This window comes from Capsicum annuum, chromosome 1, assembly GCF_002878395.1.
Source record: "Capsicum annuum cultivar UCD-10X-F1 chromosome 1, UCD10Xv1.1, whole genome shotgun sequence".
Taxonomy (NCBI): Eukaryota; Viridiplantae; Streptophyta; class Magnoliopsida; order Solanales; family Solanaceae; genus Capsicum; species Capsicum annuum.
The window spans coordinates 166244772-166266419 of NC_061111.1; the positions used below are offsets into that span (position 1 = coordinate 166244772).

The following is a 21648-nucleotide window of genomic DNA, read 5'->3' on the forward strand; positions in this document are numbered from 1 at the left end:
ACTACTTTATCTCACTTAGCATAATCCTAAAATAATCAGCCAAATTTCATCCCAACCATTCTGGTGTCTAATATCATTGCAGCTAGGATTCAAGATTTCACCCGAATAAACCATTCTCTATTTTTGAGATCTAAGACTGATAAGGATCAGCAGGAGTTCCTCAGTATGCTTTAGAAAGTAACTAATATTATGGGTGTGAAATTTAGTAAGAAAGTAGAGTTGGGTGCTTACCGATTATAGGATGTTGCTCACACTTTGTATAAGCAGTGAAAGGGGGATAGAGGCACAAATACAGGGCCTGTTAAATGGGAGGAGTTTGCTACGGACTTTTTAGATAGGTTTTTTCCCTTGGATTTAAGGAAAGCTAAGGTGCAGGAGTTTATTAATTTAAGGCAGGGAAACATGAGTGTGAAGGAGTATTATCTTATGTTTAGTCGGCTAGCCAGGTATGCTCCTAATGTGGTGTCTGATGATAGGTCTAAGATGAGTAAGTTTGTCTCCGGTATAGCTAATAGCGTAGTCAAGGAGTGCAGGACCTCAATATTGATTAAAGAGATGGACTTGTCTAGGTTGGTGGTCCATGCTTAATAGATTGAGGAGAAAAAGTTTAAGGAGAAGGAAAGGGAGAATAAGAGGGCTAGAATAGGTAGCTTTAATTTTGCTTAGCCGAGGTTAGAGGGTGGTAACCATTCTCAATTTCGTCAGAAATCTTTAGCCCTAGCTCCATCATCAACTAGTGCACTAACGCCAAAGTTCAGAAATAATAATCGAGATAGGGCACCAGGCCCTAATCCCCAGGGAAGTGTGAACAGTAGTTGCACAAATCTTTTTGCCAAAAATATGGTAGAAACCATCAGGGCGTGTGTAGAGCTGGCAGTGATGTATTCTTTAGGTATGGCAAGCCAGGACACAGGGTCAAGAATTGTCCACAGAGTGGTTAGTAGGGTCAGTCCATCGTCCCCCAATTCCATCAGGTTGCTCAACTCAGCAGGGTGCCACTTTCAGTGCCACCAGTGGTCAGTGCCCAAATAGATTCTATACACTTTAGTCTCAGCAGGATTAGGAAAAATCTCCTGATTTGGTTACGGGTATGTTGTAGGTCTTTCATTTACATATTTATGATTTGTTGGATCCCGAAGCTTTTCTTTCTTTTGTAATCCCTTACATAGCTGTTGATTTTGGTGTCAGTCCTGAGACTTTAGCAGAACCCTTTTCAGTTTCTACCTCAATATGTGTCTCTATTATAGCTAGGCAAGTATACAGGAACTGTTCTGTCATGATATCCTAGAAAGTCACTTCAGTTGATCTTGTGGAGTTAGAGATAACTGACTTTGATATCAGTCTCATCATGGATTGGCTCCACTCATGCTATGCCTCAGTTGATTGTAGAAACAGAGTTGTTAATTTTCAGTTTCCAAATGAACCAGTCCTAGAATGGAGAGGTAGTACTTCAGTACTTAGGGGTCAGCTTATTTAGTATCTTAGAGCGAGATAAATGATCCAAGGGGTATGTCTACCATCTTATTTGAGTTAAAGACTCTAGTTTAGAGACTCTCAATCTCGAGTCAGTTTTAGTAGTGAGGGATTTCTAGATGTGATTCTAGAAGATCTTCTCGGAGTTTCTCCCGAAAGAAAAATTGACTTTGAAATAGATCTCCTTCCAGATACCCTATCTCTATTCCTCCGATAGAATTTCTCCAACAGAGCTTAGGGAGTTAAAAGAGTAGTTGAAAGATCTCTTAGATAAAGGATTCACCATGCCCAGTGTTTCCTCATGGGGTGCTCCAATTTTTTTTGTGCATAAGAAAGACGATTCTCTCAGAAGGTGCATTTATTACCGTCAGTTAAACAAAGTCACAATTAAGATTAAGTACCCACTTCCTAGAATTGATGACTTGTTCAACCAACTTTATGGCACCAGTTACTTATCTAAGATAGACCTCAGATCCGGCTATTATCAGTTAAGAGTCATAGAATGTGACATTCCAAAAATAGCTTTCAAAACTCGATATGGTCACTCAAATTCCTAGTCATGTCTTTTGCTCTAACAAATGCCCCAACAACTTTCATGGGCTTAATGAATAGAGTGTTCAAGTAGTATTTGGACATGTTCATCATAGTCTTCACAGATGGCATTTTTGTCTATTCCCATAATAAAAATAATCATGCAAACCATCTCAGAATAGTATTTCAGACTCTTAGAGCCTATCAGTTATTCACTAAATTCAGTAAGTGTGAGTTTTTGCTAAGATCAGTAGCTTTCTTTTGCCATATTATTTTTGGTGATGGCATTAGAGTTGACCCTCAAAAGACTGAAGCAGTGAGAAACTGGCCCAGACCTATTTCTTTATCAGATATCAAGAGTTTCTTGGGTTTGGCTGGCTATTACAGATGGTTTTTTGAAGGGTTTTTATATATGTGTCCCCCATATCTAGATTGACTTAGAAGAAAGTCAAGTTTCAGTGGTCAGATTCCTGTGAGAAGAGTTTTTAGGAGTTGAAGACCCGACTCACCTCAACCCCAGTTTTGACCTTACATATGGCTTAGATGGGTTTGTTGTTTACTATGATGCTTCCAGAGTTAGTTTGGCTTATGTGCTGATATAGATAGGTAAGGTCATAGCCTATGCCTCTAGACAGCTTAAGCCCCATGAAAAGAATTATCCTACCCATGATCTTGAGTTAGTAGTTGTTGTGTTTGCCTTGAAAAATTAGAAGCATTATCTGTATAGGATACATATTGATGTGTTCATGGATCACAAAAGTTTGCAGTATGTGTTTTCACAGCAAAAGTTAAATCTCTATCAGAGAAGGTGGTTAGAATTGTTGAAGGACTATGATATGAGTATTTTGTATCATTTGGGCAAGGCCAATGTAGTGTCAGATGCCCTTAGTAGATTGTCTATGGGTAGTGTGTCTCATGTTGAGAATGATAAGAAAAAGTTAGTTCAGGCGGTTCATCGGTTGGCTAGATTAGATGTTCGTTTGGTTGACTCAGCTGAGGATAATGTATGGGTTCAAAATAGTTTAGAATCTTCTTTGGTTTCCGTAGTGAAGGAAAAGCAAGCTAGGGATCCCAGTCTAATTAAGTTGAAGGAGTCAGTCAGAGATTAAGAAGTAGAGGTTTTCTCCTAATGGGGAGATGGTGTGTTACATTTCCAGGGTATACTATGTATTCCCTGTGTAGATGGTTTGAGATAGCAAATTCTTGCAGAAGCGTATGGTTCTCATTACTCTATTCACCCAGGAGCTACTAAGATGTACCGTGATTTATGGGAAATCTATTGGTGGAGCGATTAGAAAAAAGACATTGCAGAGTTTTTAGCCAAGTGTTCTAATTGTCATCAGGTTCAGGTTGGGCACCAAAGGCCTAGCGGTTCTATGCAGGAGTTCAGCATACCCACTTGGAAGTGGGAAGAGACAAGCATGGATTTTGTGACAGGGTTGCCTTATTCACGTACCTGCATGATTCGATTTGGGTTATTATACACAGAATGACCAAATCAACCCATTTCTTGCCAGTCCATTCTTCTTATTCAGCTGAGGATTATGCCAAGATCTATATTAGAGAGTTGGTTAGATTGTATGGAGTCCTGTTGTCCATCATTTCAGATAGAGGTACTTAATTTAGCTCTCATTTTTAGAAGGCTTTTCAGAAGGGTCTTGGTACCCAAGTTCGTCTCAGTATAGCCTTTCACCCTCAGTCACATAGTCAGGCAGAGAGGACCATTCAAACCTTAGAGGACATATTGATAGCTTGTGTTATCAACTTTAAAGGCAGTTGGGACAATCACTTGCCATTGATTGAGTTGCTTACAATAATAATTATCATTCTAGTATTCAGATGGCTCCATTTGAGACTCTTTATAAGAGGAGATATAGATCTCATATTGGTTGGTTTAAGGTAGGTGAGCCTGCATTGATAGGGCCAGATTCATTATTAATGCTTTGGAGAAAGTTCAGTTGATCAAGGAGAGGCTTAAGGCAGCCCAAAGCCATCAGAAATCTTATGCAGAAGTGAGGAGAATAGATCTTGAGTTTGAGATTAGAGATTTGATATATTTGAAGATCTCTCCCATTAAGGGAGTGAAGAGATTTGGCAAAAAGGGAAAACTCAGTCCCTGATATATAGGCCTTTATAGGAGCTTGAGTTAATTTGGAAAGGTAGTGTATAAGTTTGGGTTGCCCGCAGATTTGGATTCAGTGCATCCAGTGTTCTATGTATCCTTGTTAAAGAAGTGTATCGGGGACCCAGCGGTGGTTTTTTCTTTAGAAAGTACAAATGTTCAGGATAGCCTTTCTTACGAAGAGCTCCCAGCCGAAATCTTAGATCACTAGATTCGCAGACTAAGGAACCAAAAAGTTTCCTTGGTCAAAGTTATTTGTCAGAATCAATCCGTTGAGGGAGCTACTTGGGAAGCAGAAGCAGACATGGGAGGAGTAACATGCCTTAGACAACAAGAAAGACGAAAAGAAACTTAACATGCCTTAGACAACAAGGAAGACGAAAAGAAACTTCCCCTTTAAAGCCTTAATTGATTGCCTTGAAGAAAACCCTAGCCTTTCTTGACCCGAGATCTTGAGAGTATTTAATATCTAATAATAGGTTAAGGACGCCTCCAAAGGTTTTTTATGTCATGGGGTCAAAAGGAGTTATTAGGGGGAAATGTCCAAAATACCCCTAACTTAAATTGTAAAAATTTTCGCAGGTGGGTACGATTTGAACCCCTCACTCATTCTCATATCATACGGGTGGTACCTTTCACTCATACCTTAATCAGAAAGTTGAACATCACATTCTGTCCAACATACAACTCCTTAGCCTAGCTCTTACCCTAACCATACGACTAGTACGCTTCAACTCGTACCCCTAAGCAGAAACATCAAAACATCTAAGCTAGATACGAGACAATATACGATTGGACCCTACCTCTCGTATCATGTACATAAGACTCGTATGAAGTCTTCTCTCACCAAGAAGAGAACTTGGCTAACATCACACTGACCAACATACGACGAGGGTCCCTAGATCTGTACCCACACCATACAACTAGTATAGTGAGTCGTATGATCAACAAAAGGCTCAAACTCATAAAATTTTGCAAGGACCAGAACCCAGGATGTTTCAAAATATCAAGTGCAACAAGACAAAATTATCACAACAAATACTCCAAAAAAGGTCAAAGATCAAATTTGTGCCATTTTTACAGAAATGTTCGAGAACAAGAACAACAATAAGAAGAAGAATCATATTTCACTCAGAAAAGTTATCGCATTTACATCAACCACCATATTAAGAGAATAACTACCACACACTATGGTTTTCTCGGATTCTACTTTTTTAGCATCAAAACTCAAAATTATTAACCTATACTTGAAGATAATACAACTAAAGTTCTTCTATTAACTAAAAAAAACTCAATTTTTCGAAGAAAACAATAAATATAGAACTCTTACCTACAAAAAGAGAGAAAATGACGGCTATAAGGAAGAAGGAAGTTGAAAATGACAATTGATGTGGTTGGAAATGGGAATAAAATTGATCTATTGTGAAAAGTTTGAAGCAATTTTCTGGAACAATTAGTTGAGTAGTTGAGAGAGAAGAAGAGGAAATGCTTTGCGATATTTTTTTAAAACTGATGGGAAATGATTGATGATGTATTTGTATTACACATTAATTATAATTATTGATTGATTTGTAGTTTGAAAAAGATTAACAAATCTTGAAAATATTAATTTGATCCCATTTATCTTAATTATTTTCTTAAAAGAGGATTTGACCCTTTCCTGTGGTCAATGTCACCTATATTCAAAAGGAGACTTAAAAAACTCCTTTTGTTTAATTTTCTCATCTTTCTCCTGTCAACACCTTCTCTATCATTACCCATAACACTCTCACAATCATCTCTCATTCACTTTTAGAGGAGGCCTTCTTCCTTTACTTTACCTACTATGTCCAGAAGGAAAACAAAAAAGAACGACAAGTAGTATTGATATCAATATTGCTGGCTGAATCTTTATTTTTTTTTTGAAAAAAGTACTTCAACGCATGATTGAGCAGAACCCATGAGTAAATTTGTTAAGATAATTAATCATAGAGTTCTACCAATTTGATATTTTGATAGTTTCAAATTTTGAGAACATCTGTTATTGATCACAAAGAGACAAAGAGGAAGAAAAAATGTTATTATTAAGGTGAAACTTAGGTAAAAGTTGGCAGTTTGAAAAGGAACAAAAAAAATATAGCAGGTGTCAAAAATATTTTAAAAAATAAACATAACATAGGAAAGTTATCAAATGAATTATTAAAATGTAAAAGAATTTTAAGACCAATTATTCAATTTTAATTAAATAATCTGAAGTTTCTTGAGAGAAATAAAGGGAGAAAGCTCTGGATAGCATTAATGGTGGAATTTAGTTTTGCATTAAGGAAGAGTCAAAAAGAAGACACCAGGAAATGCATATAATTGAGATACCTAAAAAAAAAATATTTTTCCATTCAAAACGAATGATTTAGTTTAACTTGATATGGAGTTTAAAAAAATAAAGAATAATTTGAAATTTTATGGTCTTAAATTAAAGATATATCAAATATACCAAAATATTCTTCAATCTTATAGTTTTAAACATATCACATAAAAAATTAAAATTTAAAATTTAAATAATTAAAAAGAAAAATAATTCACTCTTTTTTAAACTGAGTGAGTAATAACTTCAAAGGCCCGGTTATGTATTCAGCTATTCATCAACAACCGGACAATATAAATGAAGACTCAAAAGAATAAAATGGATCAAAAATAGTAAAAAAAAAATATAAATAACATAAATATCAATTCTTTTGAAAGTAATTACACTTTTTTTAATTATTTTATTTTCTGTCTCTATTAGTATATATAATATTTTATATATTAAATATTTTATAATATATTTAAGAAATTAAAATATTTTATAATATTAAAAATATAAATTATGTATTTGTGTAATTTTTAGAATCATAAAAAAAGTTTCGATTGATTCCAAGTTCCAACAACCGTCTGAACATAGATCGGATTTTGTTTGCCCATAAATTCTTTTCTTTGACCTTTTTACACGTTTTCTCCTCTCTCTCATTTCTAGCAATTTGTTTCAACTTTACTATATTTCTTCCATCTCCCTTTCTTCTTTACTTCATTATTATTCCCCACATTTTCCCCCTTAATCTTTGTGCTTCCCCTCTCTCTGTATGCTCTCCTTCTCCCTCTCTTTACGTTGCTCTGTCTCTGCAAAGTTACAATAGAATTTAATAAGCATCTGTCATTGTTTTTGAAGAGTCCAAACAACATACTCTAAATGCTACGTTGCTCTGAACTTTTTAAAAATAATATTGCATCCGTGTCTGATTTTTAAAAAATGCACTTAAGGATTCAACACGCAGCGGTGATATTTTTGAAGAGTAAAAGCAATCATAATTCTATATGTATACTTTATATGTGCATATACTTACATTTTTCTTTTTTGGCATTGTTATTACAGTGGTGGCTGAATTTCATGGCGAACGATTTTGAAACATCGCCACCGATGATCGTGTCGCCGGCAGCATCGGCCGCTGTCGTTGATGATGATAACATCGAGGATGCTTGTAGTATTTGTCTTGAGCCGTTTAACTCCGATGATCCTCCTGCTGTATGTTATCTCTATGTTTGACAAAAATTGATGCATTTTCTTGTTATATTAATGTGATAAAGTTTATATGTTGCGGAAAAAGTTAGGGATTACCTGCCTGTTGCATTTTATTTTTCAGCTGTTTAGCTCCGATGATCTTGTTGTATTTTATCTCTAAGCTTGCGCTGTTTATTTATTGCATTTTCTGTTTAAAAGAAAAATCATTCCGTAAATGGCTATGTATTGTTAAAATGTTAGGGTTTTTTGTTGCATTTTCTTGTTTAATTCCGATAAATGCTGTATGTTTTGTAAAAGTTGAGGCTTTTCTGTTTATTAAGGAGATATTAGATGACTGTTATGTATGTTGATCGGAATAGATGAGTTCGATCAGGGTGTAATTTTCACACCTTGGAAGTTCAGACAACTTTTAAATGAAAGCAGTAAGGAGGATAACGAGATAAAGAGGAGAAAGTTTGCATTTTATATCTAAGTTTACCCTGTTTAGTTTGTTGCATTTTTTGTATTTTTTTCTATCATCCATAATAGGGTATATATTGTTAAAAGTTAGGGTTTGTTTCTGGTTTTAGTATTTCCGTGATGCATTTTCTGTTTTTATCCCATAAATGCTGTATGTTTCGTGAAAGTTAAGGCTGTGACTCTACTGTACGTTGATCGGAATGGATGAGTTCTAGCAGTTTGTAGTTTTTCACGCCTTGGAAGATCCGGCAACTTTTTAATGAAAACAGTTGGGAGGGTAACGAGAAAAGAGGAAAAAGTTTGGATTTTATGGTTTGATTGTTGAAATTTGGTGTGGATGTTAGTCATGTGTTTCTTTAGTTATCATGATTTGATCAGTGGGTCATCATGTTACATCAAATCTCTGATATGTTTTTCTTATGAGCGTGATTTTAATAACTTTTTTGGTCCTTCTCAATGGAGTTATGTTCACTAATTTGTGTATCTTATTGTTCTAGAACTGAACCTTGCTCTAATTTCAGGACTCTTTTGTTAACCCCTGCCCCCTTTTATATTAGGATTTGCATAATGATAATGTAATCCAACAAGAAGGTATGCAAATAATGTGCACGAAGTATTGGTATGATTTATATCTTTTTTACTGTAAAAATTGCTTGTTCTTGTATTAATCTTTGCAGTATGGTGAGCGTAGTATTTTTTTTCTTCAGTTTGTTTGATGTAAAGGAAGTATGTATTGAAGAGTTGTTGCAAAGTTCTTGCTGTCTCTTGATGATCTCTTCTTTTGATTCCTGTGGCAAATCTTGTGTATGCTTGATTATTGTGTTCCATTGTGCGTTTACCCAAGTTTCTTTTTTCTTGTTTTCTTTCAGGTAACAGATTGTAAGCATGAATATCATTTGCAGTGTATTCTTGAATGGTACATTCAGAATTTGTTACTGTATAATATTTTGATTAAATATTGGGAATATTCAGTTCATCCTCTTCTGCACATTTTTAACCACCACTTTCTTGGTTGACCTGCTAAATGAACATCATGTAAATTCTGTTCAGGTCTCAGAGAAGCAAGGAATGCCCAATTTGTTGGAGGGTTCTTGCATTGAAGGACCCTGCGAGGTATTTGAATTATTATGTAGCTAAGAACACAATTATATAAACCATAGACTACTTATCTATTTTTTTTGCTTAAAGGAATTTCATATTGTTTAAGATCCAAGCATTCTGATTGATACCTCACTGAGACGTATTTATTTCCCTTTTTTCTGATGATCTCCAGCCAAGAGCTACTAGCTGCCGTGGAGATTGAAAGGAACATGAGGTCCAGGCGTAATGTGTGTCATACCAATGAAGATGTTGAAGCCAACAATGTGGGTGACATTGCCAAGCTTGGAATTGGCTTATTTCTTTCCATTAGATTTTGCTTCATTCTTACTGAGTTGGAGCCTTAGTGTTTCCAGGATGCCCCGCCGCAGAATGATTCTGATTTTGAGGAGCGAATTATGCGACATTTGGCTGCTGCGACAAATAGAGTCCGTCTTGTCAACAGAAAGAGAAGACAGGCGTCTTCAGAAATTGGTCCTACACAGGTTGTACCTTCTGTGCCGGTAGGAGTTAGTTCAAACCAGACACAGAATAATGAATCCACAGTACAGTTCCAAGGCTTTGGGTTTTTTGGGGATGGGTCTGCTGCTTCTGCAACTTCATCCAGTATTGGACCTGCATCATCATCAATTCCTGCCCATGGAAGTGATCCTTATAAGCTTAGGTATGACTAAGAACTATCAAGCTTGATAAATAACTCGACAGTGTAATGAAGCTAACTACTTAAAATCCATAATATGCATCTTTTCTTAATCTTAAGTGTGGTTACTATATTTTTACCTTGATTTGTTGTTAAGTTTTTCCACATATCATCTGAGTTGTAAGCCTCATTGTTGGTTATTTGTGGGAATTTCTTCAGCGAACGACCATCATATAGTCCCCAAGGGTCAAGCTCATCCGAGTTTCTTGCATTTTCTGAATCTATAAAATCCAAATGGTCTGCTGCTTCAGCAAGGTAGAGGAACTCCAACCGTTCGTTTCCTTGAAAGCTATTTCTGTTCTCCCTTGAGGTTATTGTTTCTATTTCAACAGGTATAAGGACTCAATCTCAAAAGGTACTCGTGGTTTTAAGGAAAAATTATTAGCACGCAACACCACTGTCAAGGAATTTGGCAGAGAAGTTCAGCGTGAGATGAGTGCTGGAATAGCTGGCGTTTCTAGAATTATTGAACGACTTGATCTTACTTCAAAACATACTGGAGCTGCTGAACCATTATCTGCATGTGCCATGGGTACCTCAAAATTTCCTAGTAGAGGAGTGAGCGAACAAGGAAATGTGGCATTTCAATCACATGATGGTTGCAGGAAGAATTCCACAATTGATGTAACTCCTACCGCTCCCTCATTGATCTCCAACGCCAACACTGGCCAAATGGAAATTTCTCTTCGACAGGTTTGTAGTTGGTCCAACTATTTCTTGAGTAGTTCTGAGGCTTTTCTTGTTTCTGTGTTCATCATCCCTGATGTTGCCAATTTGCTCTTCATTTTGTTATCCATAGCTTCTGCTGGATTTTTTATTGCCTTTAAGCAGAAAACTAAACTTGGAAGCTTAATCTGCTTGTATTATTTCCTATTGGATATAGAATTAGCATACAACTGCAGCATTGGAACTTTGACTTGGAAACTAAAATGACACCTTCCTAAACAGAACACGTTACATGCTAGAAAGAAGAGAATTTGGGAGAAAACTCAGGTTAATTATTCTATCAAGTCATTGGGGTTTAAATAGCTAAGTGCACATATTTTAAGGAAAGGAAAGAGAATCAAAATACATAATTACAGGAGTAAATCAAGCTAGACTATATTTACAAGGTCCTAGAATATCTATGAGATTCTAACACTGCCACTTAAGTTGGTACCAAGATCGTTGCAAATGTAGCTGATACGAGAACTAGTGATGGATTTGGTGAAAATAATTGCAAGCTGATCATTTGACCACGAATTTTTTTGACAATGTCCCAGAAAGTATCTCTTTGATGAAGCGACAGTCGATCTCAATGTGTTTAGTACTCTCATGAAATATTGTATTTTACTCAATGTGAAGAGCAGCTTGGTTGACACGCAAGTTGCATTTGATGATTTCTCCAAACTTTAATTCTTTAAGCAACTGATCCAAATTAGTTCGGAAGTTTCTGGTAATTAGCTTCCGCATTAAATTGAGCAACCACATTTTGTTTTTTGCTTTTCCAAGATACCAAATAACCTCTAACCAGAACACAAATATCCAGACTTAGTTCACCTATCAGAAGGTGATCCTATCCAATCTATATTTATGTATCCAATAATCAATCTAATCATGATCTCGATTCTCAAAAACAATCCTTTGCTTGGCTAATTTTATGTATTGAAGGGTAGAACAACTACATCCTAGTGACTTGTCATATGGGAAGTCCATAAACTGACTTCCAACACTCACAAGAAAGACAATGGTAGGTCGAGTTACTGTGAGATAGTTCAACCTATCAGCCAGCTGCCTATAATTTTTACGTTCATTAAGGGGCTGCCTAAGGGAAGTGATTAAACGTGACTTGGAGCGATTACAACTAACTGAGGACATGACCCTGGATGGGAAGATATGGAGGAAAAGCATTAGGGCAAAGGGCTAAGGTAGGTGGATGAGTCGTAGTCAGTAGGTAGGAGGGCCTCGGTGTCCTTTGTTTGGCAATGTACAATTTTATGTGGATGTCGTACCTATGTTATTTTTATTGTGTTCCATGCTTTTGATGTTTTATATACTGTCCTTTGTCTTGAGCCGGGGATCTATCGGAAACAGTCTCTCTACCTTTTTAGATGTAGTGGTATGGACTGCGTACACTCTACTCTCCCCAGACCCCAAGATGTGGGAATTTACTGGGTTTGTTGTTGTTGTTGTTGTTGTATTAAGGGGCTGCCTCTGTCGTGGTAGAGGTTTAATATTCAGATCCATAGGAGTGCCAATGGGTATAGAACCTGTTATACTTATCTCCTCAAGAATGTCTTAGGCATACATACAATGTGAGATGATATTTCATGATTTGCACTGTGCAACCTCAATGCCAAGGAAATACTTCAGTCTGTCTAGCATGTCTTGAAATGTTAAAAGATATGTTGCTTCAATTTAATTATACCAGCTTCATTATTGCCCATGGTGACTATCTCATCAACATAAACGACCAAATGAATGCTCAAATTATGAGTAGTATGTCGATAGAATACAGAGTGATCAACCTCACTATGAGTCATACCAAACACTCGAATGACCTGTTTGAACTTACCAAATCACATTCGAGGAGATCATTTCAAACCCTATAGGGATTGACACAACCAACATACAGTGCCTCTGAAATCTCCCTGAGTAACAAGATCAAGTGGTTGCTCTACATATACATCATCCTCAAGATCACCATGGAAAAGCATTTGCAATGAATAACTGATAAAGGGGGAAATGAAGAACAAATATGGGTAGTAAAAGATGACCATATGCTATTTCAGCTAAGGGGGAGAAAGTATCACTGTAATCACGCCCAAATATTGGAATACCTTTGGCAACAAAGCAGGCTTTAGGTTGATCAATTTGACCATCTGGACTAACTTTGACTGCATATACCCACCGACAACCAATGGTAGATTTACCTGGAGGTAGAGGAACAAGCTCCGCAGTTCCACTAGCATGTAAAACAAACTTCTTTTTTATCATAGCATATCACCATCCAAGATGAGATATCACTTTACCTGAGGACTTAGGATAGAAACAGAGGACAAAGATGACGTGAAGGCATAATAGGGCAATGATAAACTATAATAACTTAAACAAGTATAATAGGATGGGATTACGAGTGGATCAAATACCTTTCTGCAGTGTGAGCGATAGGTGGACTAGGAGGAGACAAGTTATGTGAAGGATCCAGTACATGACGTGAATCATCTAGATATGATGTTGGATACTGACGACAATGATAAGTCGAGTGGTGGAGCTGTAGAAGGTTGAACTGGAGCTGTAGGTCATGGAACTAGAGCTGTAGGTAATGAGCTGGAGCTGTGTAGAGCAAGATGAAGGAGAAGAGACTGAATCTCCAAAAGATGAAACTGGCAACACCTCACAAATGTGTAGTTGATCTCCTGGATTTGTGAAGTATGTCTGGGTTTGAAAGAAGGTAACATCAACAGACTCAAGGCACCGCTAGAGGTTAGGTGAATAACATTGATACCCTTTTGTGCCGTCGAGTAACCTTGAAATACACATTGATACCCTTTTGTGCCGTCGAGTAACCTTGAAATACACATTTAAGAACACGAGGAACTAACTTATCTTTTTTTCCTGAAGTAAGGTTATGTACAAAACACGTGCTCCCAAAGAAAGGAGGTGGTTGAGATCTGATCTCTTTGGCTCGAATGGTGTATATGTGCTTAAAAATATGCAAAAGAAGTACAAATGATAGATTTTGAACCAAGAAAATCAAGTGGGATGTGGTAGAATCCCGAACTCGGACCTAGAATGTTCAAATCCCGAATCACCTCTGGACTTTGGAAATGACTATAAGTGGAACAGGAGTATGAATCTGAGGATGTTCAGTATCTGATACCGTAGTGCATTGATAGGAATTTAGGTGTTTGTGATTCTTATGTTTGTTCTTTTTTATCCTCCTACCAAAATTACTACGAATTTTGATTTATTTTTCATAGTGCGTTGTGTTAAATATGCGATTTTTCGTAATCCTTCTGTCCCTATGTGCTCAATAGCAAAAAAAGAAAATGATGGATCTTTGTTAGATTGCTTGATCACCTCATCCAAAAGCCTGAACCGTTAGAAAAGACACTCTATTTTACTCGAAATGTGTCTTCGCCGTGTCTCTTCATGTGTATGCTGATTATATTCATGATCATGTACGCGTAAATACTTTTTGACAAAGGGTTGTACTAAGACTTGAACCTAGCCTCCAATTTAATGCCATGTTGAATTGCATTAACACCTTATATAAAAGTTTAAGCTGTTAGAGAAACTTTTATTTGTTTAATTATGTCTTGGCCAAGTCTCATTATAATTACAAACAAGTCAAATTGATTATTTAGAAGTCGTCACAATTCAGCTTCTTCTCCTTGTCTCATCAAAGTGATAAAGTTTATGAAGTAACTGTAACATGAGGTTATGATTGGAAGATTACCGAAAAGAATTGTGGCTTATCTATCTCGATAGTTCTCTTTGCTTTTGGAATGAGCTCTTTCTTTGTTTAATTGTTTCTTTCCCTCTTTCTTTCTTCAGAATGGAAACTGATGCTGCAACCCCCTCGAAGTCAGAATAAATAATGCCCGATTATGGTCCTCTTTGAATCACTATCAACTTATAGCATAATGTATAATCTGCAAGTGACGTACGTTCTAAGGTCAGTTATCGCAGTAGGTGATTGACTTGCGTCCTGCAGTTTCTGTGTGGAAACGTGGAGATTTGATATGCTGTTGAAAAAATTACAGTTTGTTCTCAAGTGTTAAGGTCTCATGATCTATTCTCTTTACAGTAAACCTGTAGTGTAGGAAGTTTGTGAAGCAGATAAGCATATGTAATTAACCATGTCCATTACCTATATGGATATTCAAGAGTGGATGTCTTATGGACTATCCTTCATTCCTTATGGTGGTTATATTTTCTTTTATAATCCGCTTTGCCCACTTTACCTGAGTTTTACCAACATAATGCAGAAGTTTGAGCCACCCGATTGACTGCTTGTAAATGTAGCGCACACATTAATAAAGCGCTAGTTTATGGTCATCACTTTGCTGCTGGGCACCTAACCTTAGGTGTTGTCATTTATGTGAAATATGGAGGGCAATAGCTCATTTACACCAACATGGTCCCCTGATTAATGGATATCGCGGTCATAGCAAATAGTACTTAACTCGCATACTTAGTTTGCTTGTTAAAATAAATTTTGAATCTGAAAGATAAATTTAAGTAATTTCTTTAAGACTATCAACAACAGTACTATGGTGCTGCTTCCATGGAATAGCGACTGTTCCTGATAGTCGCTCAGATAGGGGTGTCAACCATAAACACACATTTAACCTGCTGCAACAGAATCATTATCAATAATTTGAGTCTAGCGCAAGCAAGATTCTTCTTGATTAGTAAAACACTATTTGGATGGATAACTTGGACAATGAAGTAGTAAGTAGTAGGTTGCCAAGAGCACATGACGTGGTGCAATCTCGTAAGACTGCAGTCCATTGGAGTTTCTGGTCCTAAGCTAGAAATGTTTTCCTCAGGCAAGGTTGCCACCTGCACCCGTATGCACACCAGACTTAGACAATTGGTGTTTGATTATGGTTGTTAAACATGAGTAGAACAAAAATGTTAAGTCTGTACCTGTTAAAAAAAGTATAAACAACGTATATTACACTATTTTGTTCCTTAATTACTCTCTCCCGGTTTTTTAATAATTTCTCTCCCGAATTTAAATTATTTATATACATAACTGAACTTTGATATACATTAATATCTTATGTATTAGATCTAACTGACTTGTTCATAAATAAACTGACTTGTTCATAAAATATTGTCTGAACGTTGATATTTAAAAAAATAATGCATTGTCCTTTAATATAGAACACAATTATTGTGTCATATCTATTAACACGTGATTAATGAATCCCTTAAAATCAGCAACAATTTTTTAATTTCAAAAATTTCAAACACCAAATCAATTAACATGATCAAAAAATCTAACTTTGAATCATTCAAGCTCTTCTTTTTCAAATTTTTGAAGTTCTATTTTTCGTCAAATTTTATTAAGAAGATCAACATTGCAATTCTTTTGAGGCATTTCGGTGTTTCAAATTCACGATTGAATGAACTACCGATATGCAAAGAATAAGGTGGAACTTCTTTGATTAGATATTTCATCCCCTGTAAATTTTTTACAATGCATGTCAATATTAATTAAATCTAAAAGCAAAGTTAATCATTTAAGGAGCAAAATAAACTGACTTGTTCATAAATATGTTTGATATACATAACTATACATAATTATGTTATGTATCAGATTTGAAATAACATCAGTTATTTCATTCTTATACATAACATAGTTATGTATTAGGAGTAGAATAACTGTAGTTATGCTATCTGATACATAACATCGCTATGTCTACGGATACTCATATACATAACATAGTTATGTATTAGAAGTGAAAAATATCACAATAACAGGGAAACCCCAACCAATATACATAACTATGATATGTATCAGATTAGAAGTAATCCATTCATATACATCACATTATTATGTATAAGGGGCGAAATAACAATAAATCTCAAACGACATCTGCAACCCTATACATAACAAATCTATGTATCAGATTTGAAATAACAACAACTGATACTTTATAGCTATGTGTAAAAATATGAAAATTGACAAAAAAATACATATACAACAACAAAACCCTTTACCATTGAAAGACGGGTCTAGGTTCCCTTGAAAAATGACGTGATAGTAGAAGAGTTGTCGGCACCGCTGCAATTTGCAAAGAGTCTCTAGAAAGAAACCTTGCTGGAGCTTTTCTTCATACATTTTCTGGGGGTCGACAGGGACCTAGTCTCCAGGAAAGTGAGCCGCCATGATTTGTAGAGAGTCGCGGGAAAGAAACCTCGTCGGAGCATTTTTCATACACTTTCTGATGGTCGACAGGGAACTAGTCTCTGGGAAAGTAATTCCTTTTTGTTGAACAGTTGATGTGGAGCAATTTGAGAAGAACATGTTGTTTAAAATTTGAAGGTCGCTTGATTGAGGTTCCTTGATTTTAGGCATTTTTTGGGGAGCATTAAGCATAAAAAAAGTATAGGTGAGATATGTATATGAAGTTTGGAGAGAGAAAGTGTTAAAAAGGGATTTTTTGTAATTACTTTTGATAATTGAGATTTTTTGAAATAATAGAAACATAAGTTATAGTTTTAAGTAATTTTTCCTAAAAATAAGGGCATACCTGCCTAATTTCACTACCTCAACATATTTGACTTTTTTTGGTCACTTATTAATCATCTGATTACATTAATTAATAGTTAGTGGATGCCATAAAAATTAGGGAAAAATTTATACTAAGTATTTGATGGTGAGAACATATTTGTGCTAGAAGTATTAACAAGACGAATATTCATTTTGTTTTGTATAGTTTAGGGTATATTTAGCTTTTTATTTAAGACGAATATCAATCAATTTAATCTTCAAAACAATATGAAAAGAGAAATACCCGTGAAAGAAAAAATGAGTAATAAATGTGAGTGGTTTAGAGTCTTGACTAGTGAATCACCAGACAAGGATTAAGTCTTAAACTCTTAACAGTATTTTTATAATTGTGCATGGTATCCCAATAAAACTACACTTATATTATGGACAGATCGAACCCATGAAAGAAAAGATCAAACAAATATGTTGGCTTACATGCGTCCACCACGGGTTAAGAGACCAGGTCCCTTAATAGATACGTGCAGTAGTTTAACAAGAAATGAAGTTAGATGCAGAATGATAAACAACAACAATGTCTATATAGAAACCTCCTTACTCAATGGAGAAAAAAAATCACGACCTACCACGTAGGATTTCCCAACAACTTCACTAACTTCAAGCAAAATGTGATTATAGACTCCAGTAATCACAAAGATTAAACTCTTAATCCTAACCATCTTGTAACAAATATATTACAATACTTAGACAACAACTCTACTGCATACACCACATCAACTAACTCTAGTTGACACTCCTAGGTAACTCTGCCCAAGAGAAATACTAAGCAATGATGAAAACAAACAATAGATGATTCGCCTAACTCTAGTTAATATGACCCACCATAGAGACTTAGATAAATCGAATATCTATTATACTTTATAACACAAGAGTAGATTTACAATATAAGAACGAAAGACACGAATCAAAAAAAAAAAAAAAACAAAGACTTGATTGGCACTCGATCAGGTCTCTTTGTTGAAATAAGCAATATTCTTTGAATGAGGATTGCTTTTGCTTTTAGAGATTAGATCTTTGAGATTTGCAAAAACTAGATTTTGCTCTGAAAGCAAAACTTAAGCATCATCTCATTGGTCGAGGTTGGACTGGCTTGATACATCTCTATTGCAGTGCCACCAACCAACTTTAGAAAAGTACAACTTACAGCTGCACCGAGTTGACTTTAACCTTAAACGAAAAATCATGAACCATGTACCTTGCAACATGGATTAGATCCTTTACAACAGTTTGTTGATCATCAAAATAAAAAATAATATTCTTATTTTTTGATGATGACAAACTATTGCCTTTGTCTATCAGGTCCATTCAGTTATATTCCCCCTTTCGATCAGGTTCCCTTAGTATATATCTTCAGTCGCATTCCTTCTGTCTAACAGGTCCCTTCACATCTAGGCCCAAATCACTACATCTAATCATGAATCATCTACTTATCATTAACACAAATCTTTTCCTTTTTGGCATCATAAAAAAGTAATAATAGTAAATCATGTGAAGCAAAATGCATACTAGGTTAATTCATGGCCACTGGGACAACATTAACACGAATGAACAAAGCCAAAACAAGGAAGATGAGATCGTATACAAAGCAAAATATTTTATTCATAATTCATTGGAACATCGTAAACATTACATTTGAATAAATATGCATAAAAAACTATTCAAATTAGCCACATAACAAAAAACTGAGGATGAGGCAATAAGGTAAGAGACATAAAGGATTAGGAGGTAGGATACTTAGAGGCAAGGGAGTGAAGGACTAGGTTCAGACACTCACTTTCAGTAATATAACTAGAAAGGAGTTTTTTAGTCAGGTCCTCGACTTCAACACTCAAGGTCACGGCCTGTGCCTTCAGATTTTTGTTCTCCACTAGGAGAGCATCTATAGTGTCAGGTCCCTTAGTAGAGCTTTTTTGCATGGTCACCTTTAACTGGGCACTATCTACATCTCAGTTGGTCAATACGACTGTTATTTCTTCTAGATCAGTAGTCAACTTGTCCTATATAGCAATGAGATCTAACACTAGTGACTTGGACCTGATCCCAACTTTCCATTCCACATATTTACACTTTATCAAAATATTGACAGTGAATGTTTACTTTGCAGAACCAGACATCCCCTTTTATATACTTCACCTTAAAGAATTGAAAAACTTAGATAGTAGATAACTATATACATCTCATGCTTCTTATCCTTCACAGTCATAACCTTGTACATATGCTCTATCATAAGAGCAGGAAGATTAATATCCTCAAACTTGCTTAGTGAATTCATGAAGAGCAGGTTCGTTGCAGATGCAACAATGCACTTTTCACTATGAGGCAATAATACTTTATTGACCAATTCAATGGGAAATTGATATTCTTCTTTAAGATACTTCTTGAGCACTCCATCTCCACTCAACTTACCATGTTTTCCAATGTTAACCACAAGATTGGGAGTGGAAATTATTTCTTTAGCGACTTGATCCCCTCCCCATACACGTCTAGAATCTGCCTAACTGTAGCCTCATCAAGATTAGTCTCTCTTCCATATACTATTATAGAAATGCTAAGGAAATTATCAGCAAACACAATCCCATAGTAGAAGTCTCACATTTTCTTTTCATGTACCACAGGAAAAAACAAATAAAAAAGATGAAGTCACTCTTAGAAATTAACCATCTTAAGAAGTTTTGTCATGCCAGGAAGATCAAAAATCTCGAGAACAAACACCCTACCCTTAAGAACCTTCTGTTTCATGAAAACTTTGTACTTTCATCCTTAGTAAGAACCTTTTCAACCTTTTGAACTTTCCTCCCTTTTGACGTACTACCAGGCTTCTCTGTATGCTTAACCATATGTGTTGAAAGGGTAGGACTAGATCCTACCTAGTCCCTCAAAATGATAAACTCTCTTTCTCTTTACTGCAAGGGTATTCTTCTCCACAACCTTCTTAAATTTACCCATTGGTAAGGTAATGGGTCTAACAGAACTAACAAATGTTCTTCTCTTTTCCATCCCAACTGCAACATTAGAATCAATCTCCCTGTCTTTCTCTTCATCCTCTATGATAATAATCTTATTAGTAGAGGCGGTATCCACATTATCAACTGCTGAAGCTTTTCTCAACCTTTATTTTTGTGGCAGACTTGTTTGCTTTTATAAAATCTACCATAAACTTTTTCCATACTTCTCGGTCTCAAAACTCCTTACTATTTTCTCTACAATATCAACTTTTTCTTTCCCTTTAGAACCTTTTGTCTAATATTTTTCCATATTAATCCCCCCATCATGTTCATCAACCACCTCATTATCTATGAGAGATAATAATATTTCCTTTGAATGCTCATAGAGGTGGGTGTCCTATTATATGTTGGACATAGTGAGAAAACTGGAGGCATAGACAACTAAGATACATTTGTGCATCTTTCTTCATTTTCACTTACCTTAGGATTATTTGCCATTTGAGTCAGACTCTAAACAACCCAATTTACTCTTGCTGCAAGAATATTTAAACGATTTTATCTTCCATCTGACAAATCACCATCAAACATATTCTCATCTGTCGGTGGAGAGTCAGAGGGTTTATTGGTACCTGATCCCTTAAAAATTTCTTCAGTGATTTTTGTTTGGACATAACTTGGTTGAGAGTTTTGACTTGATTCTGGAAGAGACTTAGGATCCTTTGATAGAGAAAAGTAGTACATCAAAAACTTTAAGTGTCATTTTTGAGTTGATAATAAAGGGAATAAAGTCTTTTTCTGAGGTAATAGTAACGGATATGGATGTTTTAGAAAATGATTTTAGAAATGTATAGGAGTTTCTGTTGAAGGAGAGAGTACTAAAGGACTTTTACTCTTAGAGAGTTGTTTAGAAAAGGACCATGGTTGAGACATTGTAAAGGAGATAACAGTAGAAGAAGCAAAGAGTACAAAGAAGAGAGGGACGAAGAATAAAGAATAGGAACTAATAAAAACAACAAATGATAGATGAGCAGGAAGGAATACATGGCTTTTTAAAAACATTTTCAATGAATTTTCAAAAATCAACATCTATGATATAACCTCTAAGGAGACACCTCACACCTTTTGCAAATTCTGAAAGATATTTGACTTTAGAATGTCCTATATGCCTCTCTGCTTCAACGTGTTCACCATATATGTATAACTACAAAAGTTATGACAATGTATTAGACCTAATGAATAACTTACCACAAAGATACTTTTCCCTAATCATTTTTATTTTTTAGAGACGTAAGGTCAACATAAATAACTCAATTCAACTGGATTATCCCTAGCTTTAGCTTGTTCTTCTCAAACTAGTCCATGTTAAGAACTTTGATCAACATATCATCCACTTGATATTCAGTCTTATAGAAATGTATACAGATGGTCCCTTTCCTCATATTGTCTCATAAAAAGAGATGTCTCACATTAATATATTTGGCCCTCTTGAGAGCACTGGTG

General features: G+C 35.6%; 1 protein-coding gene across 3 annotated transcripts; it reads left to right on the top strand.

The window, feature by feature from the left end:
• Window positions 1-7029: 7029 nt before the first annotated feature.
• LOC107854303 (E3 ubiquitin-protein ligase RHF1A) lies at window positions 7030-14821 on the top strand. 3 transcript variants are annotated; one of them, XM_016699310.2, is made up of 9 exons: window positions 7030-7219; window positions 7512-7661; window positions 8987-9033; window positions 9168-9230; window positions 9391-9481; window positions 9572-9879; window positions 10075-10170; window positions 10248-10608; window positions 14455-14821. In XM_016699310.2, the coding sequence occupies exons 2-9, from the start codon at window positions 7527-7529 to the stop codon at window positions 14464-14466; spliced, it is 1113 nt and encodes a 370-aa protein (XP_016554796.1). In that variant the 5' UTR covers window positions 7030-7219; window positions 7512-7526; the 3' UTR covers window positions 14467-14821. The 3 variants fall into 3 exon arrangements, with proteins under 3 accessions (XP_016554796.1, XP_047263738.1, XP_047263732.1); XM_047407782.1 differs by having other exon boundaries at window positions 7096-7431; XM_047407776.1 differs by lacking the exon at window positions 7030-7219 and adding an exon at window positions 7247-7431 and having other exon boundaries at window positions 9563-9879.
• Window positions 14822-21648: the final 6827 nt, after the last annotated feature.